This window comes from Lacerta agilis, chromosome 7 (assembly GCF_009819535.1).
Source record: "Lacerta agilis isolate rLacAgi1 chromosome 7, rLacAgi1.pri, whole genome shotgun sequence".
Taxonomy (NCBI): Eukaryota; Metazoa; Chordata; class Lepidosauria; order Squamata; family Lacertidae; genus Lacerta; species Lacerta agilis.
In genome coordinates this window covers 4,885,705-4,897,838 of record NC_046318.1, presented here as the reverse complement: position 1 = coordinate 4,897,838, position 12,134 = coordinate 4,885,705, and the positions used below count along the sequence as shown (strand labels likewise).

The following is a 12,134-nucleotide window of genomic DNA, read 5'->3' as shown; positions in this document are numbered from 1 at the left end:
CAGGGCCCACGGTTCCTCCATTTCCTTAGTGAGTGTCTCCAGTAAGCTTTCTTTCATGGAACACTTCAGTTTCTTCCCTCCCTTATCATGTAGTTGCACATTACAACTCGTTATAATCAGTTCAGTATACCACACTACCAAACCACACCTAATCGAAGCATCTGCCCCACTACGATCAATCTGATCAAACGATTACGTACCTTCCAACATTTCTCCGATGAAAATAGGGACGTGCCTCCTGGCCACCCAAAAGGCTTACCAGCTAATCTTAGGTGGATGGACTCTCTGACGGGACAGGGAGGACGTCGGTCCAACAGCCTACTTCAGCCAGATCCAAAGAAGGTTTCCCCACAAGACAGAGCTTGGGACTAGTCTAAACTGCCTCATCTTCATTTACATGTGGGCAAAGATGCCTTTCCCTTCAGCAAGAGAGGGAATTCAACGGGACTTGCCTCTAGGTAAGAGTGAATAATCTTTCATTTATTTAGGGTGCTTCTCAAAGCCACATTCCAAAAACAAACTGAACTTGGCTGAGCATTTTCTTGAACTTTAAGTTTGACCTCAGAGTGGCTGTTGGGAGGCCCAAACTCCAAGTGGTGTAATGGCAGATCTCAAGCATGAAGTTAAAAACATATAATCATCTAGTTATCATAAGTTATTATGGGGGAAAAGGTGTTGGTACTCAGCATGATGTTGTTACAATAAGTGCCACACTTTTAACATTTGACAATAAAAAGGTGCCGGTACTGTATACACTTGAGTATCCCCAGAAAAAAGCACTGCCTTTATATTAAAAATTATCATCAGTGGGCATGCATCCTGGCTACAATTCTAAGAGCAACTTTAAGTGTTTCCAAAGACACATCCAACAGAAAGTTTGACCTTTTTTTAGCTGAAGTCATTCCAGTCCATGCCTACCCCACCCCTTGCTCATCCCATATCGTAAACTGTTTATGATACTCCTATCAGTTTTTTTTAAAGAAAGCTTGTCATGTGAGTGACAGGGTGCATCAGAAACACAAATCCAAACCTCCTTTGGACGGGCAGAACTACCCATACTCTTACAGTTATGTATTGTAGTTCTCATCCTAGGCCACTAGGGGTGTTGTGTATATACTCTGCCCACCGTGACTGCAGTTCTCACTCAGGTCCACATGCAAATGAAGGATTGAGAGTGCCGTTCATGGATTGGGTACCTAGAGAGAGTTGTTACTGTTGCATGTTACTGAGTACTATATAAGCAGGCTGGCTCAGCCCTTCAGTTCAGTTCTGTTCCAGCCTGAGAATAAAGAGAGCTGCTTGGAGAATCACTGTGTCATCTATGTCCACCCACTACTTAATACTTACCAAATAAATTAAAGTATATAGACTAGAGTGCATTAGTCCCATTCACAATCCACAGAACAAAAAATTAAATTACACATATCTAAAGGAAGACATCAAAAACTGTCAAGACTTGTGTAAATAGCACCGGTTAGATTCATTCCGTCTTATACTGCAGAATCAATTCGCAAGCATACAAATGTGTCTACTTCAGAAGTGTGTTAAATTCTGTCCTCCAGTTTGATGGAACAATGAAAGTTAATTGCCCATCTTTCCTATTTCAAATTAGGTTTTGTTTTCAACTTTACAAGCATATTGCTTACGTAAAATGCAATCCTTTTATTTGATCTTGGCACCTGCCATACCTTTTGTTTGTAAAGTGTCATGCACATGTTTTACATTTATTCTTATTTTGCAGGATTTATATACCACTTAATTGTGAAAATTTACAAGCAGTTTACAAAAACATAGATAGCACAATATATAAATATAGTAAACAATTTATATTTGCTATAAATACAGTTGGCCTGAAATTTTTACATTTTAATAAAATAGTTTCACCACAGTTCTCCCCCTCATTCCTCAAGCTCTGACTTAGAAGTTATTGAGAGATTGACTGCTGCCTGACCTTAAAACTGCTCACAATACCAACAGCATCACAGTACATTGAATCACAGCATGTGGCCAAACAGTAACTAAGAGGACAATCTTATGCTCCCCTAGGAGGGAAGTTGAGGAGCTGTAGGATTCTGTGAAACTTTGTGGGCTGGCAGAGAGGGAGGTCCACTGCCATAGATCCCCTTGTGCACTTCTATTGGAAGTGAATTCATATGAACACACGTCCCACTTACAGCATATATTAAAATATAAAAAAGGATATGTAAATACTATATTTTCTAAATAAAGAATATTCATTCTGTTATCTGGTAATCTCCCACCTTTACTTCTCCTAAATATATGAGCCATAAAAGGCTACTCAAACAAAGTAGAGGCAACCAACAGACATGAATAGAAAAACTCTACAAAAAAACCACTGGTGTATGACACTCTTTAAGTCATACTGTGATTTGACAGCCTCTGTTATTATAGAGTGATGGTTGCTTGAAATATAATATTCTTAAACTCGCAATAACAGCAAGTAAATTTAATCAAATAAACTTATTGGATAAGTCAGCTTACTATATAGTGCAGAAAAAAGAACTCACCATGTCAGTATTCTCCTTTTCAGAACTTAAATTACCTCCACTGACCATCAAAGAAAAGTCAGAGTTGCCATTGCAAAGGATGTTCTCTGCTATTTGGACAGTGGGCTGCAGGAAAGTCAACTCATTCCTCCTGGATTCAGAGGACAGACAGACCTGGTAGGAATAAGGCAAAGTTCCGTCCTCATAATTTGGTGGGAATATGGCACCAGCCTTTGAATGGGGGTCAGGAATAAAGCACTGAAGGAAAGTGGGGTTCCTTGACCTTCGAAGCTTCATCAGAATGGTCAGAATCACCGTCACCAGGAACAGAAAGGACACCAAGGTCAAGGCCAATACCAAATAAAACTGTAGATCAGACTGATACTCTGAGTCATTTGGTTGCGAGTTCATTTCCGGAAGAGCCTCCTGGAAGTTCTCAGCAAACACCAGGCTCAAAGTCGTGGTGGCTGAGAGAGGAGGATGCCCATTGTCCTTCACCATGATCACCAGCCTCTGCTTCACTGCATCTCGCTCAAGTAATGCTCGGACTGTCTGCACCTCTCCTGTGTGGGAGCCAATGCTGAAGAGTGAGGGCTCTGTGGCCTGCAGGAGATGGAAGGAGAGCCAGGCATTGTGTCCAGAATCAGCGTCCACTGCCACCACTTTTGTCACCAGATAACCCGACTCAGCTGACCGAGGCACCATCTCAAAGAAAGGTGAGCCCTCTGTTGATTGTGAGGGGTACAGAATCTGCGGAGCATTATCATTTCGATCCAAAACACATACTTTCACTGTGGCACTGCTATTGAGTGGTGGAGAACCTCCATCTTGGGCCTTCACTTGAATCTGAAACTCCCTGAACTGCTCATAGTCAAAGGAGCGTTGGGCATAGATGATTCCAGTCTCAGAGTTAATGGAGACATAGGAGGAGAGAGGCAGGTCCTTGATATTGCTGTTAAGGATGGAGTAAGTGATTCGGGCATTGCGATCCAGATCTGGGTCAGAGGCCTTGACATGGAAAATTGAAGCTCCAGATGGATTGTTCTCTGGAACGTAGGCAGTGTAGGAAGATGTTTCAAAGGCTGGCGGGTTATCATTGATATCTGAGATCTGTATTGATATGGTTTTGTGTGTGGAGAGTGGAGGTGTGCCTTTGTCTGTGGCTGTGATTGTAATATTATACTCTGGAGTCCTTTCTCTGTCAAGGGCACCATCTATGAGGAGCTTGAAGTAATTATCTGAAGATGAGACTATCAGGAAAGGTACAAGCTCCTTCAGGTGACAGGTGACTTCTCCATTATCCCCAGAATCCCTGTCCTGAACTTTAATGAGAGCAATCACAGCTCCAGATGTGACATCCTCTGGAACTGGGCTAGACACGGATGTAAGGATCACATCTGGAGCATTGTCATTCTCATCAAGAACCTCAATCTCCACTTTGCAATGTGCCGCCAATCCTCCTCCATCACTTGCCTGAATTATCATCACATAATATTGACTCTCTTCAAAATCAGCACTTTTTATGAGTTCAATTGTTCCGTCTCTGGGATCCAGATGAAACTTCTGCTCAGCTGTTTTGGGGATGTCACTGAAAGTATAAGTGATCTCAGCATTGGACCCTTCATCACTGTCAGATGCTTTGACTTGAAGCACAGAGGTTCCTTTGGGTGCATTCTCCTTCAGGCTCACTTTATAGATTGTCTGGGTGAAAACAGGAGCATTGTCATTAGCATCAATAACTGTTACCAATATTTTGGCTGTTCCGGTTTTTGGAGGTTCTCCACCATCCATGGCTGTAAGGACCATGTGGTGTTTGTGTTCCTTTTCCCTGTCCAGTTGTTTCTGCAGTATTAATTCTGCATATTTGCCACCATCATTGCCAGTTTGAATTTCTAGTTTGAAATATGGAGTTGAGCTCAACTCATAATTCTGGAGAGAGTTTAATCCAATATCACCATCTTCAGCATTTCCAAGAGCAAATCGAGTTCCTGGCAGAGTAGACTCAATAAATTTAAGCTCAACATTTTCATTGCGGAAATATGGGGCATTGTCATTAATGTCCTGGATTAAAATATTTACGTGGAAAATATTCAAAGGATTGTGTGCCACAACTTCTAATTTGAGGACACAAGTAGATGATTTACCACAAATCTCTTCCCGATCTATCTTCTCATTCACATACAGGTTGCCATTTTGTTCATTCAGGTCAAAAAATTGCTTTTCTGAAGAAATACCCAGCTTGCGCTTTGATAGCTCTCTGACATCCAACCCCAGATCTTTAGCAAGGTTCCCCACAAAGGAGCCCTGCTCTGCTTCCTCTGGAACTGAATACTGAACCTTCTCAGACACTACCTGGCAGCAGAATACAGACCAGAATATGAACAGAAACAGTACTTGCCTCTTGGTGATCTCCCTTGTTCTTTCTGCCTGCTTTACTTCCATCACATCCATTGCCTTTCCTGATTTCTCCTCCTCTTTCACCTCAGTTTTCAAGACTCCCAGTACACTTAAGTGAGATAATAGAAATATTGTTCTTTTCAGCTGATTCTTGGGAAACTGAAAGCTTTCCTTTCTTGAGCAGCTTTTAAAATAAAAGCTTTTCCTTTCTGCTCCACTGATGAGTTAAGAGAGAGAGACTGCTCTAAGAGTCTCAGAAATGCTGAGCCATGGCTGCTCCCACCTTGTCCAACAGTGACACTCTGAGTCCACATGGGGAACTGTATTTGCCATTTCAATAAGGGTACATAGTATATAATTTCTAATGTAGAGAACTGCTTTTAATTTAACACTTTACAATTGTTTTCAAGTTGTACCCCTTCATGGATTATTGATCAGTCCCTATAGTTGATCACTCCATTAAGAGCTCTTTTCAGTATGCAGGCCAGTGGGACCAGAGTTCCAAATTTCTTTCTCCCATGTTTAATGTGCATTAAAAAATCTAAATAATATTAAGAAATTTATCACAAGTGAAGTTTTAATATGTATTCCAGTCAGAGGTTCAGCCTGTGATAATTTTAGGTTGACCCACATAGTGATGTATTTTCAGCCAGTATATCTAAACAAAATATATTTGTGAATAGGTAAACAGGGATGGGCCTTATACTAGTTCATATTTATTTTCCATTTTGCGCCCTATTGTTAACTTTAACAGGCAGAAATTCTTCAGAAGAGGTCAGGCCTTTCTACTACTGATTATAGAGAGGCTCTTGGGCAACTTCCGATGTAATATTTTAAAATGTAGTTATGTCACTTGCACATGTTTTGTTAAATCATGTGCAACTTTGCAATGCCTTCGGCTTGAAAAAGAAATCAATACTGTATATGTTTTGCAAGATATTTTTATATGATGCTTAACGTGATTATCCAGTAATCACCCGTCAAGAAGAAATGATATGTTTTTGCTATAATTTGAGGGCAGTAGTTGTCGATGAGAAATATTTATTTTCTGCATCTTCTAAATTGGAAGTTTCCATAGGTAGAGAAATGGTAGGTAATATCCAGATGGTTCAATTCAAAAGCCTTCATATTTTCTTCTTTTAGCACTCCTGGAAATCTCCAACCCAAACAACTCATGAGTTTTTTGAGAACATTAGAGGTATACATTAGAAATCTGCAGGCCTGTCGGTTTCAGTTCTCTCTGTTTCTCAGTTTTCCAATCTTAAATTCAGCTCTTGACATCTCTTCAGCAATTTGTGGTTCAGAAAGAAGTAACCTGTTGAAAATTAGGCAGAATACTATTTCCCGGGGGAAGCTCAAGAGCTGGATTTTACTTGAACTGTCAGCAAACAACTATTCTCTATAGTTGGTGGATGGATTATTTGTAGGATATTTGCTCAATGTGAGATGGAAAGTCTCCTCACAGCCAGACTCCTGGCAGGCAGAGCCTGGCCACATCAATTATACCACTGTGTATTCACTTCTGCCCTCATGGAACACCTGTCACCCCATGTTCTACCGTACATTTTCTAGTTCTCTTCATACAAACAATCAGCAAACAGAGTGGGAGAGGGTGCTGATTTCCCCCCTACATGATATACACAAAGGGGCACATGAGACAAGTATTTTATGTATGGTGCCTTCTTTAAGGAAATGTCACCCTTTTTCAGAAGGCAAGAATTCTGCAAATAAGCCCATGGCATGCATAGTCATCACAATGGAGGATTTGCAACACACTTTTCCTTAGGTTCATATTGGAAAGGATGGGACAAAACCTTTTTATTGCAACTTTCATCACCAGCATAGATGAAGTGCCCCTAAGATACCTAAGATGAATGTTGGCAAGATACCTAAGATGAATGTTGGCTAAATTCATTGCCCTCTGCAACAATTAACTTGCTGCTGCTCTCTGCTGCCACACTATATAATATGAAAGGTAAGGATTTACTTTTGAACATGCTTTCTGTTCTTTATGGAAAGAGCCAACAAAGTTTCCCTTACGACCAGGTCTAAAATAAGCTGCACTATTTATAAAACAATTATGCTTAATAACTATTAAGAGTACAATATGTTACATTATCAGCAATGTGCCTTGTATCCATTGCACAAAGATCTCTATGTGTGTGCATCATTCTTTTAAATATTTTTTTTGTAACAGAAAAAATTATTGAAATTCCAAAACAAACAGATGTGCATTTTATTAATGTGATCAAGAGGATTTGCCACTTGTATTTACAATTATGTCTGGTGTTCAAATAATCCCTAAATAATTCCCACTTGCTCTTAAACGTCAAACGATTTTGTGGGAATCCAAGCATCCTTCCAGCATAGTTTTCATTGTCCATTTCACACATTAGTAGAACTGCGGGATAGTCCTTTTCTAGGACATTGTCAGAAATGGTCACCCAAACAACTCCCCCAAATTTCAGCAAGTTACCATTCATTGTTTTCCTTATGGGAACAAAAAAAACCCACGTGCCTCATAAAATGTCCCCCAAATGCATCAATTCTTGCCACTGTAGTGTGTTTACAACACCAGCCATGACAGCATATCTTTAATAGAAAAATATAAGCAACATGTCACCAAAGAGCACTGGAATCAAACCAGCTTACAGTCACACAACAAAGGAGTAAATGAACTTGCAGTCACATTTCCATTGATGCACCCATTGTAGCAGTGTGGAACTACATAGAAGAACACACCTTTGGCTGAAGCTGTTTTCATTCATATGACAGGGAGAAGGCAACACACGACACTTTCTCTGGGGCTCAAAATCTACCCCTACCTTACACTGGAAATCTCATTAAAGTAGAAAATAAAGGTAAAGGTAAAGGGACCCCTGACCATTAGGTCCAGTTGTGTCCAACTCTGGGGTTGCAGCGCTCATCTTGCGTTACTGGCCGAGGGACACGGCGTACAGCTTCTGGGTCATGTGGCCAGCATGACAACCCGCTTCTGGCTAACCAGAGCAGTGCACGGAAACGCCGTTTACCTTCCTGCCGGAGCGGTACCTATTTATCTACTTGCACTTTGACATGCTTTCGAACTGCTAAGTTGGCAGGAGCAGGGACCGAGCAACGGGAGCTCACCCCGTTGCAGGGATTCAAACCGCCGACCCACCCCCCAAAAAAACCACCCATTTGTGTGTTGCTGCTGTAGTTCAATAGCGGGTGAAGGTTGCAAATTACAAGGAGCATTATGCAACCAATCTTACAATACAATTGCTTGTAAATTTCTTCCCAGAGTCCCCTCCCCATTGGATCTCCTCATTTTATCATGCTAAAATATACCAACAGCCAAAATATCTCAGCCAATAAAAGAGTTATGTAAATTCATTATTACTTTTTAAAAAAGAAGTCTTGTAGCAATGAGAATCTCAGTATCAGCTTACTGGTGGGCAGGTGGGTATGTAGTGGAAAGATGTTATAGGTTGAAAGATGGGAATGAGCACTTACTTGTCATGGGATACTTGGCCCTAGTTTTCATGGAGGCAGTACCAGTACCAAGGTTGGTGAGGGCACACATTTATATACTTATTTATTGATACAGGTTATTTAAACCATCCACTATTTGGAAGTGTCATAAAAATATGAAATAAAAGCCAAATGCAACATACTAAATTAAAACAATTAAGAATGTATTAATTCAGTCTCACAGGAACTCACATGCTGGAGACTTGTTCAAAGCAGGGGGAGAAGAATATACCTCTACATGAAAATAGGATGATAGCTATAAGCCTAGCCTACTCCCTATCTCCCATACATGATAGTTATCAATATGTAGGGAACTATGTTTTTTATAGATGTGCACAAGGTTTTGTGAGCCTTCACCAGCAGTCCAAAGTAAGAGAAAAAGATTGATCATCTGATGTGTCAAGATGAAGATTTGCTAAAAGAATATCCTTCACAGAAGGATCACTTATCCAGTGATAACTAAAAGGAGGGCTGAAAGGAATAGAAAGAAGACTGACATAGTTCTGAATATAAAGAGTAACCAGAGGCAGATGGGAAATATATTCTGATATTAACAAAAGAAAAAAATCATGTTAATCTAAAATTGTTTGCTCACCTGGACTATGATTAAGCCTTCATTGTTCAAGTTTAAATCTTCACCAGGTAAGATCGGATCCTTTGCTTCACAAGACTCTTTATTGCTCAGAGTATTGGAATAATTTGCCTTTCTAGAGTCTGTAGTGAGAGAAACCTCCTGGCAGTAGGAGTGCAGAAATGCTCGGACTCCGTCAATCCCCACAAACTGTGAGATAGGAGCGCCGCTGAAATTCACATTCCCTGATTCAAGCATCTGAGAATTTCTCCACCTGTGCAATTTGACAGCCAGTAACACAAGGAGGAAAGTGAAGAACAAGCAGGAGACAAAAGCCACTGCAAGGACCAGGTAGAAGGTGAGGTCCGACGGAGGCTCTACAGGAGCTGAGATGCTGCTCAGGTCTGAGAGGATTGCAGGGATGGTGTCAGCCAGCACCACAGTCAGAGTGGCTGAAGCAGAGAGAGGTGGCTGCCCATTGTCCTTCACTAAAACCACCAGGCTTTGCTTGAGGGCATCTTTCTCCAGGAAGAAACGGGCTGTCCTGATCTCTCCCGTGTGGAGCCCCAAAGTGAAGAGCCCTGGCTCAGTGGCCTTGATCAGCTGGTAGGAGAGCCAGGCATTCTGGCCAGAGTCCGCATCCACAGCCACCACCTTAGTGACCAGGTAGCCTGGCTCAGAGGAGTGAGGGGCCAGCTCTATCCCCGTGGAGCCATCGGTGGGAGGGGAGGGGTACAGGATTTGGGGAGCATTGTCATTCTGGTCCAGGATGAAGAGAGTCACTGAGACGTTGGAGCTGAGTGGTGGAGAGCCTCCATCCTGGGCCTTTACATGGAACCGAATGTCTCGAAACTCTTCATAATCGAAGGATGTCAGAGCATATATAACCCCCGTCTCAGAGTTAATGGAGAGGTAGGAGGAGAGGCGGGAGTCGCTTCTTTGGTCATCAGTGATGGAATATGTTATTCTGGCATTTTCTTCCCAGTCAAGATCATTTGCTCTTAAGGAAGAGACCATTGCTCCTCTTTGGTTATTCTCAACAAAATAGAAAGTATAGTCTGTTTTTTCAAAGATGGGTGGGTTGTCATTGGTGTCTAAAATATGAAGTGTGATAACTGTGACAGTAGAAAGAGGGGGGACACCATGGTCAGTAACAGTGACAGTAATATTGAAGACTGACGCCTGTTCTCTGTCAAGGGCACCATCAGTCACCAAAGTGTAAAAGTTATCCATGGACTTCTTTAGCTGGAAAGGGAGGTTGCTAGGGATTGAGCATGTGATTTCCCCATTGATTCCCGAATCTCGGTCTTGGACATTTAAAATGGCAATTACCGTTTGGGATGGTGAACCTTCAAATATGGTGTTGGTGGCAAAGGTAACTGATAATTCAGGTGAATTGTCATTCAGATCCATAACAGTTATCACAACATTTGATCTGTCACTGAGGCCTCCTCCATCTTTGGCTTGTATCTCAAATGCATATAAAGAAGATTCCTCATAATCAAGATTCCCAATTAGAATAATTTCACCTGTTGTGGAATTTAACAGAAACATTTGGGAGTCTCGCTTTGTAATTTGTTGGAAAGAGTATTTAATGTCTCCATTGATTCCTTCATCCATATCAGTCGCTCTCACTGTCAAAACTGTGGACCACTTGGGAATATTCTCATTGACACTCACTTCATAGAGAGGTTGGCTGAAAACTGGTGCATTGTCATTTGCATCAAGGACAACGATGTGGATTTGTAATGTGCCAGACCTGATGGGATCACCTCCATCAGTAGCTGTGAGGAGCAGATCATAAGCTGATTGTTCCTCTCTGTCCAGTGACTTTTCCAACACAAGTTCAACAAGCCTGACACCATTTTCTTCTGTTTGCACATGCAAAGCAAAATGGCTACTGCCTGTGAGTTGATAGCTCTGCACTGAATTTATCCCCCAATCTGGATCTTGAGCTTTGGGAAGAGGGATCTGGAATCCAGGAATAGATGCCTCACTGATTTCCAGCTCCTGTTCCCATAGAGGGAAGTGGGGAGCATTATCATTTATATCTGTAATTTCCACTTCGATTCCATAAAGCTTCAATTTGCTTTCAAGAAGAACCTGAAACTTCAACATACATTTCTCTGCCTCTCTGCAGATTTCCTCTCTATCTATTCTCTCAGATATCTGCAAATGGCCATTGTTGGCATTCAAAGAAAAGTACTGAATCATACCTGCAGGGGAAACAATGCGAAGTCCATGATCTGGTAGCTGCTTGCCATCCATTCCCAGGTCCTTTGCAACATTCCCCACGGAAGACCCTTTGTGCATCTCTTCTGGAATGGAGTAGTGGATCTGCCCAGAAACTGCCTTCCAAGAAAACATCATGAAAAGGCACTGGAAGATTCCCTTTCTGCAATTCCACAGCCTTTGAATTCCTTCCATTCTTGCAGCAGGTTAAAGACCCTTAGATTCTGGTTCAAAAGATGCTCTATCCAACTCTTTTCTAAGGAAAATGCACTTCCATTTCTTCTTTACACTGACAAGCAGCTTGTTCCTTCAGATATTTTGTGCTTGTGTTTAACGGAATGGCAACTCCAATTGGGCAGGATTTCTCATTTCTCCTCTGTTCTGGTGAACAGTGACACCCAGAGGCTCAAGCCCAAACTGCAAAAACCTCAGTTTTGAAAATTAAATAAACACCATTTCACTGTACTAGTGCTATTATATGCAGATATAGCTAGGATAACTGGGTATATTTTTCCATGTTCTTTATCCCCCCCCTTAGAATTTACCCACTAGGGATAAATAAGAGTTACAACCTTTGTTGCTGTAATCAAACTGAAAAGGAGCGGGAAAGACAAGTATTTAGGGTTCCTGCCCTTCCCCATTATTAGAAATTCTGGAATAAATTTATGGATCTTTCTCAGCAATGTTTTCTGCTGGCTTTTATACGGGGATATTCAATAGATTTTTTTCTTGATGGAGAAACAACACTAGTAAATCACCAGTACATCCTTACTACCTCTGGCACTTCACTCCTCTCAGCTCCAATTTGTTAATTCACATCTCTAGGCTGCTCATCTTCAAACTGAATTTTTATTTTTAGATAGGGTTACATAAGCCTTATTTGGGCATACACTGTCCGTACATGAGCAAACACT

General features: G+C 41.3%; 1 protein-coding gene across 1 annotated transcript; it reads right to left on the bottom strand.

The window, feature by feature from the left end:
* Positions 1–8,994: 8,994 nt before the first annotated feature.
* On the bottom strand, positions 8,995–11,703 carry LOC117049510 (protocadherin gamma-A6-like). The gene has a single exon (XM_033154237.1). The coding sequence runs from the start codon at positions 11,413–11,415 to the stop codon at positions 8,995–8,997; it is 2,421 nt and encodes an 806-aa protein (XP_033010128.1). The 5' UTR covers positions 11,416–11,703.
* Between the last annotated feature and the right edge of the window lie 431 nt (positions 11,704–12,134).

Excerpts from the sequence above, each read along its gene's own strand:
- LOC117049510 (XM_033154237.1), bottom strand. The coding sequence starts at position 11,415 with ATGGAAGGAATTCAAAGGCTGTGGAATTGCAGAAAGGGAATCTTCCAG.